The sequence below is a fragment of the Dipteris shenzhenensis genome, chromosome 22, assembly GCF_047967505.1.
Source record: "Dipteris shenzhenensis isolate YYH24624 ecotype China chromosome 22, Dip_SZ_1.0, whole genome shotgun sequence".
Lineage (NCBI taxonomy): Eukaryota > Viridiplantae > Streptophyta > Polypodiopsida > Gleicheniales > Dipteridaceae > Dipteris > Dipteris shenzhenensis.
Window position 1 is genome coordinate 36,678,737 of NC_141617.1, and position 24,445 is coordinate 36,703,181.

Below are 24,445 nucleotides of genomic sequence, written 5' to 3' on the forward strand. Positions count from 1 at the left end.
AAAGTATTCAAAAGACGCACAATCAGAGAGGGGTCTCCTTGGAGACCTAGAAAGAAATAAAGACAATCTTTTAATCAACCTAGAGTCCACCAAGACTTTCTCCAAGACATGCATTAGATAAACAACCAAAGGCTTTCTCCAAGACCATGCATTAAATGTTGAGACGTGCTTTGGGAAAGTATTAAGAAAGCTCAAGTCAAGCTAGTTATTTGAATCTACGTAGAAGGAAAGTGGAATTTGAGGAAGCTGAGAAAGTTTAGTTGAAACTATCCGGAGTCTTCTAAATCCTAAAGACTAATGAATGTCCCAAGTTTGTCTCCGAGGTATTGTGACCCGTTTACAATAATACTTAAGAGGATTGGTGAGCTTGCTTACAAGCTATCCTCACCAGAAGGATGTAGAGTGCAGCCAGTATCTCATATTAGTCGTTTGAACAAATGACTACTTGAAGATGAGAGTCTGGTAGCAGGGAGCTTCTCGTAGACTTGATTGAACCTTCACATGAGACAAAAAGAATTCTTGATGTTAAAGCAAGGTTTACATGCCAAGAATAGTTCAAAAGAGAATGCTACCTGTTAGCAAACTTAAAAAAGCTATTCCCCAATATTGTTGCCGAGGATGCAATTCTTCTTAAGGGGGAGGAAATGTTACATCAATAATAGTAGGTAATGACGGTTGCCTAATTGTGGGCTTGAATAGTCTAAAGGGTTGATAGTGCCTAGTTAGGACAGTTAGCACAATTGGTGCCAACTGTCCTGAGAGTGCTAAGCGTCCTAAGTTGGCTAGCACATATTTGGAAAGTAGTCACTGGGCTAGGGGGGACACTTTGTGCATCTGGTGGCTACGGAGAGCGTACCACAGATGATAGCATTGAAGTTAGTGTGGTCTCTCCTATCACTTTCATCATAGTCTGTTCTATGTGGTCAGTGAGGACAGTAATCTAACACCTCCTGTTAGCAAATGCCAAACTACGACATACAGTTGAGACAGTTTTCCTCTGGATGGTAAAGATACAAAGATTTGTGAGGGCTTCATGACCTTGCGTTGTTACATCTTCTGCGCTGATAAACCATGACAACGAAGTCCTTGCCATTTCTGCCTTGCCTATGCAAAAGGATTGCTGCAAGGAGGGTCTTTGTTGGGTCAGTGAAATACCCCTCGCACTATTTAACTAGCTGAGGTCCCAACCCCTCTTTGTTCAAAACTGGGGGGAATAAAGCTGAAACCAGGAATTTTAACAAGGTAGAGTGCAATTCCAAGAAGGTAGATGATATTCTAACCAATTCCTGTGTTGTCTGTCCAAAAACTCTCCAAAGATGTACACTGCTCATCCTTTTTTCCTTATCTACTGCTGATTCCCTCTATGCAAACAGGAGATATTGTAGCCTCCAAAGAGCTGTTTACATTCTACGGATCCTGAAGAAGAGAGAGGTAGTCATGGTTTGTTGCATCCTTCTTATCAGTTGGTCTATTCCAGCTTAATGAGTTATAAGGGGAAGACATGAAACTGTAGAAGTGAGATAGAGTTCCGATTTCTATGTGAGCATGGAAGAAAGTCCATATTCTAGTCATTCAGAACCTGAATACAGGACGTGGAAGGCACTTGGGTAAAGTGTTTGACAGCTTGATAAAGCTAGTGATGACGCACGCAACTGGGCCCCAGTTTTTAACATCAGAATTCTGGTTGCTTCATGCTCTAGGCTTCAATGATCAACCCTGCAAGATATGTATATGCATACCATGATAGATATATGCGCTTTTATTGGATATCACATAGATATATGCTTCCAGTGCCTGCAAGGAATGCAACATATACATGCATGATCGCGTACCAGTGTCGGTGGCACCCAACTTTAGAGGAGTCCAACTTCTTTGACTGATGCTGATCTATTGACTCTTGCATGCATCCACAGTTATGGATGTGTGCATGCATGGGACAGTTTCTTCCTAATTCTGCTAAGTGTGCGTGTTAGTGGTGAATGTGTAACTATATTCCCAGCCTTACTGTCCAGATTGAATTGCCTTCTTGAGAATTGATTTTCTTGACTTTCTGCATCTCTTCAGTATTTCTACTCATTTCTGTTTGTCTTGCTTTGCATAAAAAGTGCAAGTGAACAGATTTTGAGAAGCTTGTAGCAGTTGAAAAAGATGTAGACTTAATTGTCGAAGGCTTATTACTGATATGTAAATGGTATTTGCAGGAGGAAATATTGGATGAGACAGATGAGTACATCGAAGTCCATAACAAGTAATTTATTTCTCTTGTTATTTGAAGTTTCAACCCTTTGTTAGGGCTTCTTTGTGTGTGAATCTTTGATATAGGCTTGTGTGACATATTTTCTGTCCTTCTTTCAATCAATTTCAGGATAAAGGTGAACATGTTGCCCCCTGGAGGAAGATCACCCTTGTCACCACTTTCATCATCTCTGCCAACAGCTACAATCTCGCCTTTCTCGTCCTTTCATCATACCCCCACAATAACTTCGCCAGTAGCATCATTTCAGCCTACTCCTGTGGCAGATTCACCTCCTTCGTCTCATTTACAAGCACCAAGGACGACACCTACAGTCAATGTCTCCCCCAACACGTCAGTTCCCTCATCACCACCGCGGACTGTTTTGAATTCATTTTCACATAATCCAGAGGAAAAAAGCAGCAAGGATCAGGTGGGCAGCTCTCCCATTTTAACAAGGTCTGAGAAATATACATCTCGATTAAGGTGTGCCATTGAGCTTTTACTATACTGTTTTGTTCACTCTTTTGTCAGATGACCTTAGCACACCTGGGATTGGACAGGCAGTATGTTTAATTTAGAACTGTAGCTAACGAAAGTTTTGGTGGTTCATTCTTGCAAGTCCTGTCTGATATTCTGATATCTGTCACACCAGTAGTTTCCACGAGGTGTGCTAGACACCCTCAGTTTCCCCATTGGGGGGGGGTGTCATTTTCTATTCAGTTTTCTTTCCTTCGTCTCATAGTAGATGTTAATAAATCTCTCTCTCTCTCTCTCTCTCACACACACACACACACACACACACACGTTTTTTTTGTTGTTGTGAAAAATTGAGTTGCTTTATATTACAGATTCACCATCCGAGAATAGGATGATGGAAAATACATCAAGAGAAAACCTCAACATAGCATAGATATACATCATGATCTATGTACTTGGTCTGCAAACAATCATAGAAGGATTGCTGTAGAGAGTGCCTAAAGAAAGAAAAAAGTGAAAAAGTAGGATCACTAAAGACTGTATGATTTCGATCCTTCCATAGAGTCCAAAGTGCCCAATAGCGAACCCAAACAAAAAATAAATCAAACCCTATCTAGGTGGGTGTATCCCAAAGATCTAGAAAGACTTTCCATAGGTAAGATTTGGAAATCGAGTTTGTAAGTACAGCTATCCCAGAAAACTGGTAAGTTGAAAGATTATATCAAGAGAAAATCTCCATGTAGGACACACACACACACATTTTTTGGGGTGAAAACTTTTGAGTGCTTTATATTACAAGATAGCTATCCTAGAAAAACTGGTAAGCTGAAAGATTATATCAAGAGAAAATCTGTGTAGGATAAATATACATCATGATCTATGCGTGAGTTTGCAAGCAATCGAAAAGCGATTCTCACACACACACACACACACTCTCTTTTTTTTTAATAGTGAAATCTTATATTTCTGTGTGGGAAACCTCAAAAAGAGGTAAAAACCCACCAAATAAGTACAAGAAAAAAATTTACAAGTAAAGCCTCATAGCAAAAGTCATGAGGCAGCCAAGTAAAAAGTTACATATTAAGCTGGAGGAGGATCAAACACAGCATCCTCCAGCTTCAAATTATTGCTCTGTAAAAACTGATGTAGTGATGAAACCACACCATCAATAAAAACTAGCTGTTTTTTGCCCTTGTGATTCTTCTTGATATAGGCTGGCACCCGAAATTTTTGAATCACAGGGTCAAAAACCTGTTGTAACATGGGATGAAAAGATTCCAGTGAAAAAGGCACTTCTACATCTTGAACAAAAGAAGACTTTGGCACAAGCATCAGAGGCAAAGGAGCTAGATCAACATCTGTATCCTCTGACGAAAGAGCTGCATCTGATAAAGCAGGACGTGGCATTTCAGCTTCACTTCGAGGATCAACTTGAGAAAGAGCATGTAGGGAGTCGGATCTTGAACTTCTTCAGCAAGAGAAAGATTAACCTATGATTTTTCTATCTTCCTCCAGTAATGCTTTGGAGCGGTAAAAGAAGGCTTATCTAGTAAAGCCTTAGCAATAACCGGAGGGAAGGAAGAGTAAACTTTATTGTTGAAGAAGGAGCAGGAGGAGTGGTCACGAAAGCCGAAGGGCAAGCACGTGCAAAATGACCAACCTGCTGGCACCGATAACATGCTGTAGGAAAAGAGGCAAAATGCAGCTTTTGATGTGCATCGAATGAGCAAATCCCAAATCAAGATTTAGAGTAGAGGGCACGGTCTGCATCATATCCCATAAAATACAAAGGCAAACATCCCGAGTAGCCTGCAAAAACTCCTGTCTCGGAACATGTAGAGGCCTCCCCAAAAAAGCTGCAAGAGTAGGAAGATGCTGAAGAAGAGGCAGAGGCAACGCTTTGAGGGTAGTCCAGACTGGACAGTGAGTCAGAAGAGAGGCAGACGGATCAAATAGTGGATCCCAGGGCATTACATAAGCAAAGAAACCAGCCCCATGAATACCAACACGACTGACAAGTCGCTCCACCACATCAGTCGAAGAGCAGTGGGCATAATAAAAACCTTTGCCCAGAAAGGCAATGCTCACTTAGTGCAACTTCAGCCCAATGATGGAGTTGAGCTGCAGATAAAACCCTGCCCATAAAGTAGAGACAAACCCCAAACTGCTGAGCCTGTCGAAGACCAGAAACTAGAAGGGCAGAGTCCAAAGAACAAACAAGCTATGAACCCGATGAAGGAACATCTGTGACAGAAGCAAAACACATCTGGCGAAGAAGGTCCAGTTGAAGGGAAGACGAAGGACCATCCGCGATATCCAATTTTGCTGATTTAACGAAGGTGGAAGGAGGCAAACCACCACGCTTCCGTTGAAAGAAGACACGTGTAGGAGGAGCAGAGGCAGAAGGGGGGGCTGAAGCAGAGAAAATGAAAGAGCCATCTGTCGGAGTAGCAGGAAGAGGGGAGGAAGAGACATCAGGAAAAGGCTGTACAAGACCTGGCGTGAGAAGAGCAAAAGGCTGCAAAGAAAGAGGGGAATACGAATTTGGTACAAAATCTGGCTGTACGGACATGGGAGCAAGTACAAAAGAAGAAAAAAGAACGGGTAAAGGAACCTGTACGGACAACCGTACAGCAGGTATGGCCTATGCAGGGGCAAAGGAAGGGGCAAGTGTAGACGAAAGATGTATAGGGGCTGACAAATGGGGTACGGATGCAGGCGCAACAGTAGTAGCAGGCTGCAGGGAAGGTACAGGGGCGGACGAGGGAGGGTCTGAGCGTGCCATCGCACTCACTCACGACACACACACACACACACACACACACACTTTTTTTTTTTTGGTTGGGTGAGAACTTTGAGTACTAAAAATTACGAGGGAGCTAACCTAGAAAAGTGGGTAAGCTGTAAATGTACATCAGGAGAAAATCTCCATGTAAGACCAATATACATCATGATCTATGCATCGTGTTTGCAGACAATCGAAAAGTGATTGCTGCAAAGAACGATGGAAAAAAACAAAAGGAGAGAAAACTGATCACCAAAGACTTTGTGGTTTCTATGTTTCCAGAGAGTCAAGAGTGCCCAATAGCGAACCCAAGTAAAAAATAGTTTAAACTCCGGTGGTCGAGGATAGATCCCAAATAGCCTGAAAGACTTGCCAAAGGAAGCCTGAGGAAATCTCAGTCGCAATCTCTGCTGAAGAAAAGTCAAGAAGCTCCGTGTCTCAAGGCAATGCCAAAAAATATGAGAGAGAGATTCCCTTGGAGCTGAACATCTATGACAAATAGTTGGAGCAATATGTCTGCATGATAAGAGGTGTCTAGACGGAATAACTCCCAGCACAACACGCCAAAGAAAGGCCTGTTGTTGTAAAGGGACGTTGGAGTGCTCAATCTTTTTCTCCACTGTTTGATTGGACGATGCAAACGCCAAATTTGATTAGCCTTGTTTGATGCCCGCTTCAAACGACAAATGGATGAGTGTAGTGGAATAAGAGTCCAATCCTGAAGTGTGTCTTGAAGTTCTAATGGCGGTACTGGCTGAAAAGATTGAAACATCCAAGAAATGACCTGCCATACAGGACGATAATGCATCCCTAAACCATATTTCCAAGTAGCCAAAGGGAAAGATAAAAGAGTGTCATCATCCTGAATGACATTTGCCACAGAGGAAATCCCTTTTGAGTTAAGAAAATACGAGTGTCTAGGCTCCTGCAAAGCTAAAGGCAGAGAATAGACCCGTGACTAGTGGATGCTCTCAGCTCTCAAAGAGTTACCTTGTAAAGAGTCCCGGCCATGCCAAGCCAGATGTGAGAGAATATGTTCCCAATTGAGAAACATTTGAGAAACAATAGGGCAACCTTTGATTGTGCCTTCAATACTGCCCAAAAGAAATGAGGGCTGCCAATAACTAAAAGCAGTAGTAGTAAGATGAAGAAGTAAATAGCGCATCATAGCAGCCCAAGGGTGCTTACCATGTAGAAGCCATAACATCATTTTTCCTTTATGAGCCTGAATGTGCACATGAATGTTGAGAATATTCAAACCACCATGCATTTTTGGCGAACATAACCTCAGTACAGGGAGTAGGCACAAGCATTTCGTGCCATGCTTTGAACGCTAGAAGATTTCCATGATGGCAGACATAAAATATGTGAGATCTCCTTTGGTAAAAAAGATCAATGGCAGATAAAATTGAATGTAAGCCACCAAAATAGATTGAACAATTCTAACGCAGACATGTAAAGGGCAAGTCGCCAACTTCCAATATTCTAGCTTTTTCTTTAGCTTAACAAGAACCCAATCAATCTGTTGACGATGAGAGATTGACCAACCCAGAGGATAACTAAGATGACGTACTAGCTGGTTGGGTGGGACAATTTCTCCTAGCCAAAGCAGAGCGTGCCAATCTTTAGGATGCAAAGGCAACATACGGGATTTCTGAAAATTGACATGGAGGCAAGCAACAAGGCCATACAATGAAAGAGCCCACATGAGCGAAAAAAGGTCCCTTTCAGTATTGTGTGGCACAAAAAAGGAATCATATGCATAAGCCCGAGCAACCAAAGGGCGACTTCCAGGAATATCCAAGCCATATAACATGTAAGTGGCCACCAAATGGTCTATGTATTGAAGCATAGGATGTTTGGCGATAGCATATAAAATAGCACTAAGAGGACAGCCGTGGCTAACCGAACAACGGAGTGTCCAATTTTCATAAGTATCCCGAGACAAGATGCATGCAGCTTTGCTGTCACTGTAAAGCCAAAATATGATATGCTGCAATTTCTGACCAAAGCCTAAAGCTCGCATGGTCTGAGCAATAAAATCCCATTGGATGGTGTCAAAAGCGTTGCAATATCTACTTGCAACAAGAGAACATCCTGTTCTGTGTACTTGGCATACTCAATCCCAATATAGGCATTTGCAATATTGTCAATCTTGTAAATAACATGCATTAGAGTTATAGGTCTCCAATCAGCCAAAGATTCACACATTGGCTTCTTGGGCAAAAGTTTTACAAGCCCTTTCTTCCAAGAATCCGGCATGTGCTGATGATGCCAAGCACTATTTATCATCTGCAGCAAAGGAGATTTGAGGAGATCCCAATATGCTAAGAAGAATTCAACTGTGAGACCAACCCAGCCGGGAGATTTCCATTTGCCACATGATTTGATAGCATCACTTAACTCTATTTCAGTGAAAGGAGCTTCCAAATCCAAAGCCTGTTTGGGTGAGACAATGGGAGTGACATGCTGTAATAATTGCTGCCTTGCTGTGAAGGGGTATCTGCTTTACCAAATTGAGCAACAAAATGATGAACACAAGCTTCGGCAAGCTGTGCTCAAGAAAAAGTCCAAGCACCATCAGAGAGAAGAACCCTGCAGATACTTTGAGAGTGCCTCCCATAGTGCGCGCCCCCGCCCCCCCCCAACACACACACATAGGGCACTTGGGACCTGATGGAAGGACTGCAATCATAGGGTCTTTGGTGATCCCCCTCTAGCTAAATATCAGTTCTTTCGAGCATCTCTACGACAATCATTTTATGATTGTCTACATGTGCGGGATATAGATTATCTTCTTGTCGTATAATGACATCTTCTAATATTTGTAACTAGTTGTCCCTTTCTTTGGGACTGTTCTTTGTAATATAATGACAAATAGATTTCTCCCCCCCCCCCCAAAAAAAAAAAAAAGAGTATGTGTGCATGTGCACACACCTGCGCACAAAACGTGCATCCGTGTGCGCACATCAATGTATGCATGTTTATGTGTGTGCGAACGTGCATGCCTGTGTATGTACGTGTGTATGAGCTGAAGCTACATGATGAATGTTATGTTTAGTAATTTGTAGTGGTTTTAATACAACTAATGGGCACCCTCCTCCCCACCTCTTCGCTTTGTCCTCTCTAATTCTTTGTGTAGGCTATTTCCTTCTAAATAGCACTAGTATTTAATGTATATTTATGTATGCAATGATTGTAGGAACTTCATATTTCACATGGAAGCTAAATGATGTTTGAAGATTTGAGGAACAATCTTGATTTCAGTGCAGCCCAAATAGAAAGACATCAATTGCACCGGGGTAAGTTGACCAGTCTTGCTTCTAAAAAGAAATCTTGTATTGAGTCGATATAAAGTATAAAAATAAGCCTCGTCTTGCTCCCCCCTTCGCCCCCCACCGCCACCCAAAAGAAAACAAAACCCAAAAAAGGGAAAAAAGGAAAAAAGAACAAGAACAAGAAAAAAAAGGAATTACTTATTAAATGTTTGAAAACCTATACATTGGGTAGTTAAGACCAGCTCTTTGTGATTTGTGTCTTAAGTTTTTAGATTAGCGTCCAAGGTGAACTTGGAGCCAATGCTAATAGCCTTTTGGGAGTGACTATACAATCATCGGATTTCTTGATCCACAAAAATGTGGAAATCTTGGGAAAGCCAAGTCTTGCAGACTTGGGATTGATGCTCACAAGTTTGTTGGAATCCTCTTGTCCCATTGCAAGATTTGGCATAGGGTGTAAACAATATCCAGCCAAATGCTTTATTGGTCGGAGCTATGACTATGTGCCCATTAGATCCCTCAATCCTTGGAGGCTTAGAAAGGTTGTGTATGTCAAACCTTTGTCTACAACCCTCCTGTTCTTACTCCCAAATTGAGCGGAGGGTATAAACAACATCCAACCACATGTTCACTAGGATGATCATTGGTCAAAGTTGTGGCCCCAATTACGAGGCTACATTGATGTGTTCGATTGCATTACGGAGGGAGGTAGGAGGAGGCGTTTGAAGGGGAAGCAGAAGAGGGGCGTGCAAGAGAGGACCGGGGGCATGTTAAGTCATTCAAATCTAAGGGAAGTGAGGGACCCAATGAAGCCTCCATAGTCAAAAAGTCTTAGAAGTTGATGAGAGACTATCCATGACTTCTTACAATAATCACCTTTGAGCAAGACGACAAGTGTTCGTGGTTGTGTATGTTTCTTTTTTGATGTCCTTGTCTTGAATCAAGCTCCCCTGGATACTAGATGGATTTGGTCTTAACTGAATGGCAAGAGAGGTGTGTGCCTTGGTGGGCAATTAGCCTCTCAACGTTTGTTTTGCAAGGAAGTGTGTGCCCTTTGAAACCTTTGTGCACTTTAACCAACGTATTGAACATTTTGCAGAGGGAGGGGAACTTGAAACCAATGAAGAAGCCTCGATAGTTGGTATATCAAAAGCTAGTGGAGCCTCTAACGACTTTGAATCCATGGACTTCTATAGTTGAGCAATGATGGCCGGCATTCTTAAGTATCTATATTTCTTTTTTCTTACTTCTCGCTTGGATTAAATCCCTCTGTAACGAATGTTAGATAGTAGAATGAGAGGTGTGCCTTGGCTGCATTTGGCCTCTTGACATTTGTATGCAAGGGAGTGTATGCCTGCAAAATGTGCACGCACCTTGATGACTTTGTCAAACTTTCTACTTTTGAGACATTGACTTATTCAGCAAGCAGCTACCATCTTCTAGAGAATCTTGCTTTCGCTCTTTCTCTTTAGAATGACCTCTCAAGAAGGTTGTTGGGATTCTTTCTGCATAACTACTTACACCTAAGGCACTTCCATTCTCCATGAGTACCAAGGCTGTAGTCATGGCCCCCCTCAGGACTATTCTAAAGTGTGCTCCTTAGGATCTAACAATGTCTCGTTATCCTTGGAAATCTGAGGGTCACTAGAAAGTGGCACGTATTGTTTGGTGTCCATTCAATTCTTAGTGAAGCCATGATAACAAGGAAAAGCACAAGCTCAAGTACGTAAGAGTCCTCTAGAGCTAGAGTAGTGGGCTTTCCATTGAGGTGAGTTGGAAAGAAAGAGCCCCTTTCCATACATGGTGATGTGCGGGATATTTTGGGCAAAGAAAAAGTTGATTATATTATAATCATATGTTTTGTACAATGATGTCAAGCTTTGACAAAATGTTCTTCTCTAGAGAGGAATTTCTGTCTTGCATACAAGAAAATCACTGACTAAAAGTGGGAAACATCAAAACTAGTGACAAAAATAGAGAGGAGCTTGAGCTCAGTTTGACAGTTTTGAACAGTAATGTGCGGGATATTTTGGGCAAAGAAAAAGTTGATTATATTATAGTTATATGTTTTGTACAATGATGTCAAGCTTTGTCAAAATGTTCTCCTCTAGAGAGGAATTTCTGTCTTGCATACAAGAAAACCACTGACTAAAAGTGGGAAACATCAAAACTAGTGACAAAAATAGAGAGGAGCTTGAGCTCAGTTTGACAGTTTTGAACAGTAAATTATGATCAAGTGTTGATCTGCTTGTTGAAGGCTGACTGTGCCTCATATCCTGATCCCAGGATGCCTCTTTGTCCATCCAAAAAAGAGAAAGTATGCTGCAAAAGACTTTACGGTCAAAAAACTGACAACCTTTGCTGCTGCTGTTCTGGCAGCCACCAAGGCTGCAGCAATCCTGGTAGCCAAAATTAATGCAGTGGACCTGGGAACAGAGGAACAGTACCATAGACAAAGTAAGTGCAAGAAGAGGCTCTCTAAACAGTAGGTTCTGTTTTGACAGGGAAGAGGGATGGAAGGAGCTGTGCTTGCATATCCACCCCTGAGTTGGAGCATCTCCTTGCATCCTGTATGTGTTCTTCCAGCTCTGCCTGGAGTTGTGATACCTGGTCATTATAATTATGATATTCTTGGTCCAATAAGAACTTGGCTTGGACCACAGCACATAGTGATCAGTTAGTAAGAGCATAGCATTCACACCAATTAACAAAGATCTGTTCAGCATGCATGACCTCTTCATTGAATTGAAAAGCATTTCTGGATATCCAAATAAACCATAGTGCATAAGCCCTGATGTGTGCCCATGTGGCATAAGGAAATTTGAGAGCATCTCCCAAAAGAATAGATTTCCAGTTTATTGGTTCACCTATTCTTAATTGCACAAATTTTGAGACTTCTCTTGCTCTGGGGCAAGCTATAAACAGATGGAAGATGTCTTCATTGATGCCCACACAGTCTCCCTTACCAATGCTGAAGCTTCTGCAGTGGGTCTTGACAGCCTTGTGTAGGATTAACCATAACAGCGTGGACATTTTCTCAGGGATTCTTCTGTCTTAGATCAGCTCAAATCTGATAACCCATTTTCTTTCATTGTCAGAAGTGTTCCATCTAGAGTTTAGTTTAGTAATAATCTCATCTATGCCTTCAGATGGAGTGGGTATAGGTAAGAGGGTTGAGCTGCCTACCCATCCAAACTCTCCAGGGAAATTGAGAATTCTGCCCCCTTTCCAAATGATGTCCCCCTCCCACAACTGAATTCTGCCCATCATCAACTCTTGGTCTGAATTGTTGAGTCTGAATTCTCTTCTTACCAAGTCTTCCACCTAAAATTGGTCTTGTCCCATAAATCCCACTTAGCTGTTGTTTGGTGAAAAAGGTAGAAACCCACATTGAATCTAAAGCCATAAAGCTTCCTTTTCCAGAGAGAATGATGTGGCTTTTTATCTGTTCAAAGGCCCCCCATAGGGTTTTCCAAAGTAGTGCATGGTTTTGGGTTCCCTATGGCTGATAAAAGGGGATAGTCCTTCCATCTAGAAGCTCTGTGAGGCCTCACATGCTTGAAGTTCCTAAGGAGGAGATCAGCCCAATCACTTTCAGGAGTAGTGATGGCTTTGATTAGCCTAGTAGTTGCTAATTTATAGGCTGCTAGCTGTATATTTATAACACCCAAGCCTCCTTCCTTTCTTTGTCTAGTGCAAAAAGCCCACTTGACCTTGGCTATTCTTCTTCTAGTGTCACTTCTCCCCCAGAAGAAGGATCTACAGATTCTTATGAACTTTCCTAAACGTGTTCTGAAAGGATATCAGCATGAGAGAGAAAATATACTAATTGGGTATATGCAATGGTTTAGTACTACCCTTCTTCCGGCCAAGTTTGCCTGCAATGCCCTGAGTCTATCCATTTTTTTTTAAAACCTCTCTAGGAACCAATCCCATCTGTCTTTCATCTTAACATTGAATTCCATAGGGATACCTAACAGTCTGAATATTTGCCCATGAGGAATTCTCTTACAACCCAGCGGATCCAGAAAGTTTTGGGTGTCTCCAGATAACAATGCATAACCTGTTTTGGAGTGATTTATTTTGAACCAGATGCATTACAGAATATATCCATACATTCCATAGCTCTTTGTATGTCTACATTTGTGTTTCTAATGGTCAGAGTAGTATCATCTAGTTTACAAGCTGCTTTCCTGAGGGAAGCTCTATACCATTGATTTCACCTAATGTCACCTGCTCTTTTATCAACCATCCCAAAGCATCAACAGCTATAGCAAATAAGAGAGGTGCCAGTGGGCATCCTTGTCTTATGGACCTTTTCAACATGAAGCTCTGAGACATCTCTCCACACACACACACCTTTGTAGAGGCATTAGAGAGTAGAAGAGCTACATAAGAGGTGAATTTGGTTCCCAGTTCCAAACTGTTAAGTGACTGAAGCGGAAAATCCCAATTAAGTCTGTCATATGCCTTATCAAAGTCTATTTTAATTAGACAGATCTCTTGATTGCTTTCTTCATGAGTGCAACCTTCCCATAAGTTGATGATTGCTTCCAGAAGATGCTTGTTCTGTATGAAGCCTTTCTGTTCCTTCAAAATCCACTTGTCCTTTTTGCATCTCAGTCTCAAACAATTGCTTTGGCATATATCTTGTAAGAACAGTTTAACATAGTGAGGGGCCTCCAATTTTTTAAGACTGTCCTATCCCCTTCTTTTGGTATAAGCTTAATTACCCCTCCATTTAAGTGCTCTGGAAGAAAGCCGTGTTTAGCACTCTCTCTCCAAATAGCTAGTAAGGAGGGTCCAGTCCCAAAAGAACTTGTAGAATTCTGCAGATAGCCCATCTTCTCCAGGTGTTTTGCCATCAGCCATTGCAAAAGCAGCCTCTTTAAGTTCCTGAAGGGAGAGGTCAATTTCCAGATGGTTTCTATCTAAGTTAGACACAGTGGTTTGTTTGGCTGATTGGCGCCTATCTCTAGCCTCCAGGACCTTGTTATCTGTTATGTCCACTGTACTCAAAAGGTTTTTGAAGTGGCTGACTATGATGTCCATATTTTCTGCTTCTGATTTAACCATTTCACCATCATCCTATTTCCTCATGATTTCTTTTTTTTCTAATCCTCTTGAAGTTCTCCTTGGTTGGTCTGTCTATCTTGCTTGCCCACCAATCTGTGAAGTAGATCTTGGCATTTTGTAACTTGATTTGCTCCTGTATCCTGATTTCTTTTCTTTTGACGAGTAATTGGTGTTGAGCATTGAGATCATTACTTCTAGCTCTTTGTTCAAGTACTTCAATCTCCTTCTTAAGCTTGTCCATTCTCCTTGCTTTGATGGCAGCTTTGTTTTTTTTTGCTTTCTTTAAGATTGTCTAGACCCTTTCAACAGCATCTTTCCAACCCTGGACAATGAATCAGCTGCTGCAAAGGAAAAGCTCCATTTGTCTATAATCTGTCTTTGGACTTAAACAAGGAGGGGTCAGCTTTAAATCATGAGTTTCCTTTCTTCCCGCTCCCCAAACCAATACAACTAACACTGGCTTGTGGTCTGATAAGGTGAGAGAGGAAAAGGTTGATTGCTTGACTTCTAGAGCTTGGTCAATCAGAGATTGAGCAATATACACTCCATCTAGTCTGGCTTCTCTCCTCAGATGTCTGTTGCTCCATGTGTAAATGCTGGGAGTCCCAATGTCCACAACTGTAGATTTTCTTTGAGATCTTCCTATATTTGTTGTTCATGACCCCTGATTATTGATCCCTTCTGCACCCATGTGTCTTTAGCATTCTCCACCATATTGAAATCCCCTAGGGCCCATAATAACACAGTCACTTCCTAAATTCAACATTGAATCCCATGTGGCTCTTCTTTCCATGGATCCTGTTGGAACATATACTGATACAGCTGTGAAAGAAAAACTTTTCAGTTTGCATTCTAAAGCAAGCCATCTGTGATTTGAGTCCTGCATGCATTTGATGACACAATCCTTGTAGTGTGAAAGTATCCCAATTGCAGTGCCACCTCTACCTTCCTCATGATTTGTGAAGTACCATATTCTTCTACTATCAACATTTTTTAGTCTGTTTTCCAGGGTGTCATTAGTTACTTTCACCTCTTGTAACACAAGAAAAGTAGAAGACAAAGAGCTGTCTCTCAGCCACTTGGCTAGTTCCTGACTCCTCCAAGGGTCAGTTAATCAACAGACATTAAGTGTGAGAAAAGTGAATGGTTTATTTACCATTCTTACTCTTCCCCTTTTTAGCCTTGGGGACTGGGCTTTTGGGTGAGGCACTCTGACCCTTTACTTGGGAGATCTTTCTCTTGTTCAGAGTAGTGGCTTGACGTTTGGCAGGGGCTCCAGTAGGCTTATTCTATTTTTGTGCCAGAGGGAGTTCTTCCTATGATTCTTCCAATTCTGATTCACTCATACTGGCATCTGATTGATTTACATCCTCCTCAAACTCTATGGACCAGCCAGGTTTGATTTCAGCTTCTTCCATTTGTGCATCCTGTATCCAGAGCCTCAAAAGTATTGTTAGTTTCCAGAGGAAATGTTACTCTCACCTTTTCTTGCTGCATAATAGGCTTCTTCTGATCATTTGCCTTCTTGCCTGTACTGTTATCTGCCACTGTTTCTACATTTTTTACCAGATCTCGATTTTTTGGCCTGCCTTTGACAGTCCACTTTGGATTGGGAGGGAGATTGGCCTGTTGTTGAGCTGGTTCCTAAATTGGTCTAGGACCATTTCTCTTCAAAGGGAAACTTTTGACTGTGTGAGTTGATAACCCATACAAAAAACATGAGTTAGGAAGGTTCTTGTATACCAAGGGCTGCTCCATATAGATACTCCCATTTCTATTGACTATCACCAGAGTCTTTGGGAGCTCCTCAGCAGTGTACTGTCGACTCTTTCCTACCATTGGAGTCAATTTTGATTCGGTTGTAGAGATCATGCTGTCTTTAGTAGTGGAGGTCGTCAAGCCGGATGGAGTTAAAGGAACATCCAACCTAACACACACCTGAGGGTGACCTCTAGGATTAATGAATTGCTTCTTTTCCACATCTATCACTTGTCCTAAGCTTCTAGATAGATTAGGAGCTTGGTTCACTAAAGAGAAGGGAAGGTCAAGGAGCTCTACCCAAACAGGTACAAAGGTGGATCTAGGCTTGTCAGGGTTGAAGTCCTAGGACCAAAACTCTACATAGAGAGGTTGATGCCTAATAGTCCAGAGAGCATGGTGAAGAGCCTTCCAGGCCATATCCTCTGTTTCAAAAAGGAAAAAGAACCACCCTTTTCTTAAGAATCTAACACTAGTGATCACAAGTCCTTTTCTTATCCAGTTGTTTCTAAGCCATCTCTCAAGAAAGGCAGCTGGAGGTCTAGGACCAGGAAGATATCCTATTAAGGCATGAGATTCAATCCAATCTATGGATTGCTCAAGCCTATCCTCATCAAGAAAAGCAACCACTTTACCTTTAGGAGATGGCTTCTCCTCAACTTCAGGCTGTTGAGTCTCCGATTGATGTTGTCGTGGGTCTTATGATGCAAAGCTTTCAGCTTCTCTTCTGTAGTCTGGTGCCTTGGTTCCTCCACTTGTGTTTGCTGTCTTGGGGCCTCTGTTTGCTCCATCCTTGGGTTGAGAATTGGGAGTTCTGCCTCCTACATCTCTGTCTGCATTGTCCCCATCCGTGAAGCGGGGAGAGGAGCTCTTGGTGGGCACTTGTAAATTCTCTTTTTTTTGGCTCGAAAGGAGCCCATCACCCACGGCATCAGCATCAAAACTACCTGCTCTTCATTTGGTGACTCCTCCTGGTTCACCTACTGATCCCTAGTCATCTCCATTGGGTGTGCTTCGTAGTCTGAGGAAGCTGTGAGTTTCTCTTGCGCTTTCATGTTCTCCTTTGCTGACAGAGCTAGCAAAACGATGCGTGAAAGGGGGGGTGAAGAGCCTGCCTCTGAACTCCTGGACCACGCCCGCGTATCAAGGACTTGGAGCCTGCTTGGAGTTTCCACTGCCAACGGTTGGAGAGAGAGGGATCGTAGTGGCAGTTCTTGACGGTTCATTCTCTGAAGGTGGTGATGAAAACGTCTCTTTCAGTAGAGGAAACTGTGCAGGATCTCCATTCAGACGTCTTTGTCGAAGAGGTCTGTGTTGAATCCATGCAGGGGTGTTGTCACGTCTATAGTACTTTGTGAAGGAGCTAGATTTGAACGACCTCTACCTCTAGTGTCAATCCCCATCTCTCACTCAAAGGAGCTTTCTAAAGAAATATGAGATCTGCTTTCCACGCTTTAGGAATACGACCCGGATGTGCGGGATGTGGCTACTTTCTAATTTTAAACTCGAATGAAACCAATCAAACACTTGTCGAGAAGGTCTAAGGATGCCATTTTTCCTATAAGACCAAGGATCAATGTGCAAAGAACTTTTCTTTTGTTGGAATAAATTCCTTAGTTGCTTCTTAGGGGATCCGGAGTGAAAGAAATGTGGTAGATGGAATGGGCACGGATTAAAAGAGGTGGCGAGAAGGCCTAGTCACAATGCTGAGTGGAGGGCAAAGTTGAGGGAGGGGAAAGGGGGCAGATATGATGATTGTGAATTTTAAGCTATAGAGAAAGATTGGGTAGGTGTTACTTCTTCTAAGGGCGGGACTACTTGAGGAGAAGGTTGAGTGAGCAAGTGGAGGCATGCGGGTGGCTCATTTAGGAGCGGAGGAGAAAAGAGTAGTTGGAGGGCATATGGACCTTGCGGAAAATGTAAAAGAAGGCTCAGCCTAGCCATGGGCAAGCCATATGCAATTGCCTTGGAGATGGCTAGGGGGGTTGTAGGCTAGGGAGATGGAGGTGGATGAGGGACGCAATAGGGAGAAGCTACAAAGTTGCTTCCACAATTTGTGCAAGGAGGAGGAAGAGGAGGTCAATAGCTTGAGAGGAGTGGACATGAAGGGTGAAAGGGCAGAGGAGGGAGCAACTTAGATGAGGGTAAGGCTGAAGTGCAAGTGGGTGGGATGTCATATAAATGGTTGATAGTTGGGCTTGGTTCTTTTGTACGTATTTGTTGACTTTGAGAGTGGAAACAACCAGTGCTAATGGTCTACTGTGTGTTCAATTAATTTTATTAGTTGATTATTATGAACTAACTACACTTTGAAAACTCATCATGGGGTCATAAGTGTACAACCGCTATTGTCCAAGTATGTTGGTGTAGCATGGGGAGTGCATGACATCAAAGTCAAGCCTATCAACATAATGTGTTCTTGGGTATTGCATTAGATAGTAGAACTATCTACAAGCTTGATCTTGTAATGAAGTGACTACGAGATCTTCTCAAGTGTAAGCGCTATACTAAAGACCTAGCCAAGTAGTTTTACATGAACAACTGCTATTGATGAGATGGGAGATGGAGTGCCAAGAATAGAACAACGAAGTTGTAGGACAAACATTGAGAAAGTTGGTAAGCCGGAGTTGTGGCAAGGCCAACATGAATGGCATGGGCTGAAGCTTTCTTGTTATTGGAACAACCTAACTACATGTCTAATTGACCTTCAAAAGTAGAAGGTTCTAGATTAAAATTTGGTTGTTTGCTAAGACACATATGGCACTCTATCTATCTATGGTGACCGGAACATATGGTGCACAAATTGTTGGATCTGATAGGTTGGGAAGATCTTGTAGACAAGCCCTTGTGATGTGAAGGGGGTCAAATTGTTACAAAGATACATTTATAAAATACCGACCTAGTTGTGATCTTTTTTAGGCCAAATGAACCGTCTATTAGATTGATGTTGTGTTTTTCTTGAAGAACTTCACCAAATCTTGGAAAATTTGTTGGAGTAGGACATTTGATTGTAACCTTGTCGCTGGATTTTAACGAAGGGGGCAAGAATTCCTATTGTGTTTGGAATTATTGCTAGTTAGATCCTCATCAAATGGGGCCTTGGAGGTTAGATATTTGGTAAGAACTTCATGACATTGTTGCATAATCCCAAATGAAAGCATTTAGCTGAATATCATTGGTAAGTCCATCATTTGCTATCGTAATTAGTGCGAGCTTCAAAATCTCCATTGGTAAATATAGATTGCTTTTGGATTATGTGCTTGACTCTATCCCATGAGTTCACACGTTTGCCACCTCATAGGCAATATTGCCCAAATTTGGTTGAAATATAAGCCCCATCACATTTTCAAACAATTGACAACTTTCTCTTAGTACTGGTTCGCGCTGGCGACGTGGAGAACTCACTCCATGAATCTTCACTTTGCAGAAACCATCCTGTGACACTCCTTTTATAACCTATTTCTAGTCTTTATGAAGGATCTTGGCATCTTGATGATCAAAGTCTAACTTCATTCTATTTCGTATTATAGCGTGAATAGAGAAAACATTCTTGCACAGCTAAGGACAAGTACATCGGATAATATCTTGACCTGGTTACGAAGGATACAGGTCCTATCCCCTTCACCGGACATCTTAAGTTGGTCTCTAAAGACCTGTGATTCACAACTTACAAGCCTAATTGACATGTACCACTCTTGTTTGTTGGTCACGTGCTGCGTGTTGTCAACACACTAAACATCCTATGATTAAACTATCTGTTTGCTATCATGGGTATCTCCTCAATTTGGTAATATATTCTTGTAGATGAGCATCTTACCTGATCAATTATCAATTAAATTCCACCTAAGGTCACAAAAATATTAACTCCATAAGATTTCCATCATAGATGTGAACATCACATATAATTTCTTGAAAAACATAAAATAAATATCTCCACGACAAGGAACACCTCTCGCTAGTAAAACAATCTTGGTAAGAATCAATACATTACACTTCTTATGATTTACTTTATTTGCAAAACCATGGTTGACCTGTGTGATCACGTTTGATGCATGCCGATTGATATTAGTGCGGTAGTAAACAACGTAAAAAATCTCGAGCGTACGTCCGATGGTATGTTCAATATACTCAAAAAAGACATAGGTTTTAGAGTTTTAGAGTAGGTACTTGTACAAGCTTTTAAAACTTATTGAAACACAAACATGTTACATAGGCGCTCGATGGAGATGGAGATGGAGATGGAGATGGAGATGGAGATGGAGATGGAGAGGGAGAGGCTTGAGGAGACATGGAAGGGAGATAGCGTGAGCCTTGTCATTTGATGGAGATGGAGTGGGGAGACTCAAGAGACGTAGATGCTTAGGGTGAGATCATAGTGAGGAGAGAGGGAGTTTTATATGGAACGTTTACCACTTGGGAGGCCCAAAATCAGTTTGGCACCACCACAACCAACAACAAAACAAAACCACAAAACAAAAAAGTAAAAAGTAAAAAATTTGAACATGACATACGGATCGTACATGATGATCTGGAATAGTATGGAACATATGGAACATTCCCTACGTCGAAAGAGCGCAAACCTTTGTAGAACCAATAGCGCATTTGTGTAGAGCATGTTTTGCTATTTGCTTTGATAACTTCTATGACTTTATGATTGGAGAGATACGCTCTTGCCAATTTTAGTGGGTGTGGGAGGGAACTGACAATCCACAGTCAATACAACTAATCTATTGAGGTAAGGTCTAGCTGTGGAGCTCCAACTCTAGAGGGAATGACTATGACCAAGGAGCCAAAATCTACACAGCTCATCAAAGTGAAGTTCCAGGACCTTGAGGGTACCAAGGAAGAAGATCCCTAGAGTCACTTGCAGAGTTTATGCGATTTTTTCATATCAATGGAGCAACGACCAAGGATGGGTATATGAGTTACTTCCCTTGTACCCTAGATAAAATTAGCTCAAAGATGGTTCAACCAATTCCTAATGGGTTATGTTATAGACGAGCAACACATGTCTGAGGCCCTCCTTAGATGATTTAGACAGGAGATTAATGAGGAGGATGTCTGCACCAAGCTAATCAATTTGAAGCAGAAGAAAAATGAGTTCATCTAGGATTTTTTCTTGTAGATGTGGGCCTCATGTAATCATAACCCATAGCCACAAGCCTTGTAAAATCCAAAGATGAGTGGGGGAGCAGATTGGAAGAATAGTAGAAGGACAAACATTAGAAGAGCCTAGCAAGAAGCCCCTAGGGTAAATCATAGATCCCAAATAGGTGTTGAAACCTTGACCGCCCTCAAACTCCAACTCCCATAGTCAAATCACAGCAGTCTGGTTAGTTCGCACTTAGGAAACGGCCTGAACCCAAATTGCAGCACCTTTGATATGGGGCCCAAAAAAGGTAAATATAGTAGATGGCAGCTCCAAACTCGCGAACTGAAGCATCACCAGATCTGGAAACGCTCCTCCGGGCTGAAGATTTGCTGAATCTCCCAAATCGCTGATGTCCTTGCTCAATCTGATGATTCTTAGGGCCGCTGCCACCAAGGAAAGTGGCAAGACTGTGATCTGATACCCACTGAAACCTCCACCATCCTCAAAACTGGACTCATGTAGTCAAATCGTAGTCTAGTTAATTCACAATTAGGAAACAGGCCCCAAGAGCGGGCTGGAACCCAAATCTTAGCAAGGGAAATCAAGTCACAGCACCTTGGGGCAGATCACATATGGGGTCCAAAAATTGTAAATATAGTAGATGGCATGTCAGAGAGGAGAGGGCTATTCACAGGAAGCAAGAATTCCAGTTACAAACTCTGCTGGACAGCAGACTTTCAGCTCCTCTCCCCAATAGGACAAGGGATGGTTTAAGAGGGACAGGTGGAGCAAACTTTGTCGATTCAGCTTGGAGAATTCACTGTATGGTACAGATGAACCAAGCAGTCTTGAGGATGCAAAGTGGGTGTACAAGGTAAAAGGAAAATTTGATGGTACCATTGACAAATACAAAGCAAGGTTGGTTGCCAAGGGCTATTCTCAAGAGAAGGGGATAGACTATGATGAAACATGTGCCCCCACTTCCAGGTTGACCACCATCAGATGTGTTGTTTCATTTGCTGCTCATTTTTGGTGGAAAGTACATAAGTTAGGCTACTCCCAGGGCCTGTGGCAAAGTTAAGGGGATTAACTGCCGTAATCTCCGCTCGGGACGGATCCTCGTGAGAGGGTCCACCCAAGGCTTATCCTTCTGCCAGGAAAAGAAAACCATTCACAAATCACTATGCTGAAACTCCTAAACACGGCAAAACCCTTTGTATTCCCTGTATTACTATACAGAATTGTTCTCACTATTTGGCTTCGTCGATATCGATAGTGCTGTCTGATTATTCAGGCCGAGCAGGCCAATAATTTAAGGTTCCTCTATGAGCTTTCGTTGCCTTTATATTAGAAGCATTTGTTCTGTAATAATGCCTTAAATCCCTTAGGGTCAAGGAAAGTAGCACACTGATGACTAAATAGAGATAAATAGGGGCGAATTCATAAATTAAAAAAGAAACACATTCGGCTCGAAATAATCCCATATTCACACATCCATGGGTATATATAAAAACAGCCTTCTCAATGGGGACTCGCAGGAAGAAATGTATATGAGTCAGCATGTTGGTTTTCAGATGCCTGGTCAGGGACAAAGTATGCAGACGCCATAAGGAACTCACTCAGGGTTAACCTAGGATTTTATGGATTTCAGGAAGATGCTTTCATTCTTGCAACGTGAATTCAGGATTGCTCCACGTTTTTGCTCTCCCCTCCATCTCAACGTCTCACAGCATCTTCTCATATCATTCATTATTTAGTATGAGCCAGTAGATGATGTCGATAACCTCAAAAGTAAGGTCCCAAACTTTGTTTATTAGAAAGACAAGATGTCAAACTTTTGTGTCCAGAATATGTGTTCTCGTGAGAGAGCTCATGTTTATATGATTGATACCCCTAACATTGGGCCCTGGGTGAGCTAATGACTATCATGAAGAACTGCAGTTGTTTAAATGGTTTTATGCGATGGATGAGCATATTTTTCCAGATTCATTGAGACATAATTTATGCCAATCTCAAATCTACACATGTTTGTCCAGCCAAATGAGGATAACGAGTATATGACAAGTCTGCATATCATTGATATGATTTTGTCTATTGCAGGAAATGGTTCGTACAACAGAGAGCCTGTGATGTCCAATGTATATATAATTCACTTGAGATGAGTTTGGAAAGGTCCATTCCAGTTTTGCCTCAAGGAAGCTTTTGGGAGATACTAGAGGGTTCTGCTTCAAATGTTGCAGTCCAAAAGTGTGTCAGCCTAGCATGTATTAAAAGGGTATTGTACTACGAGATACAAATTTGATGGAGCAGCTCTGAGGAGCCTGAATAGGGTGTTTTCTGACAAAAAGTATGACTGAACAAAATGTTAGCACCGTCCTTACAGAATGCTTGCAGTCTGGCAGCTTTCTCAATTCAGTGTAGGTTCAGTATGATATTCTTGTATGTTCTAATTTTAAATCTATATCCTGTTAAAGGGCTGAACCTTCATTAGGATTGAGGGAGGAAGAAGCAAGATTTAGTTAGGTTGTCACTCATGGGTAAGTCTTTCTGCTTGCAGATTTGCTTATGAGATGAAACTTTGAGACAGGTTCATGGCCCATTATGTGTCAAATTTGGTGTATGCATGCAGTTCTGATTTCGATATTCCTTGCGTCTATTGGTTGCTTTATGCAAAGGTTCTAAAGGGCGAACCTTAGATTCTAAAGCATTTCCTAGTCCCAATCTCCATTAAATTTTTTATAAAAAAAAGATTATTTGTAGAGACTAGTGCTGCAAATTTTAAGGTTGCATCATTTTTATGCAAAAGCTAGCAAATGTGTTGTTATGGTAGAAGAGGTTGAATACTTGGGGCACATTGTGAGCAAAGTTGGGATCCGAGTGGACCCCACAAAGGTGGAATGCCTGAGGGAATGGCCACAGCCACTGAATCCCACCCAGTGATAGAGATGCAAAATTTATCGGTGATTTTTGGCAGGAATTATTAATAGCAGTGGGTACTTTACTCACTTCTAGACTGCATACCATCCTGAGATTAATGGTCAGTGTGAAATGGTGAACAATTGTGTAGAGGAATACTTGAGATATTTCTCAGGGGATAAGCGGCTTGCACTTGCTAAATTTTGCTATGACAACACTAGGCATTTCGTTATTGGCATGATCCCATTTGAGACAATGTATGGGAAAATTCAACAAGCACGAAATGACTTGGAGAGGATGGAAGATCTTTTGAAATTGGCTATACAAAGAATATGCAAGATGTCCAAGCCAAGCAGAAGAAGAAACATGCGGATAAACGTATGCGATACATGGTTTTCAAGGAAGGGGACTATGTGCATTTATGTCTGCACAAAAAATATATTGTGTCATTGAAAGGTAATTCCAACACAAAGCTTGCTCATTGGTATTATGGCCCTTACAAGATAATCAGCAAGATTGGGGAGGTAGCATATCAAGTGGAGATACCAAGAACCTTGAAAATCCACTATATGTTTCATGTGCCTTCGCGAAAACCACATGTAGGCTAGCATGTGCACATAATTTGAGAGCTGTTACCTATGGATGAGGGTCATATCCTCTATGTCCCCATGCGCATTGTGCGTTCCAAAGATAGAGTACTCCGCAACAGGTAATACATTCAGTACCTCATCAGATGGAAAGGACTTCTAGAGTATGAGCAATCATGGTAGACAGAGAACATTGTTCAGGAGTACTCTATACTTTACCAAGGTGATCACCATCAGTTT

General features: G+C 41.8%; 1 protein-coding gene across 2 annotated transcripts in view; it reads left to right on the forward strand.

The window, feature by feature from the left end:
- LOC147888056 (DUF21 domain-containing protein At2g14520-like) overlaps positions 1 to 23,311 on the forward strand; it is a 104,044-nt gene extending 80,733 nt beyond the window's left edge. The window contains exons 11-14 of one of the 2 annotated variants that reach the window (XM_087393414.1): positions 2,202 to 2,248; positions 2,366 to 2,666; positions 8,701 to 8,800; positions 22,803 to 23,311. In XM_087393414.1, the coding sequence (XP_087249540.1) occupies positions 2,202 to 2,248; positions 2,366 to 2,666; positions 8,701 to 8,727 (375 nt within the window). In that variant the 3' untranslated portion in view covers positions 8,728 to 8,800; positions 22,803 to 23,311. The remainder of the gene's footprint in view (positions 1 to 2,201; positions 2,249 to 2,365; positions 2,667 to 8,700; positions 8,801 to 22,802) is intronic. The other variant, XM_087393415.1, reaches the window with a different exon arrangement.
- The last annotated feature ends 1,134 nt before the right edge of the window (positions 23,312 to 24,445 follow it).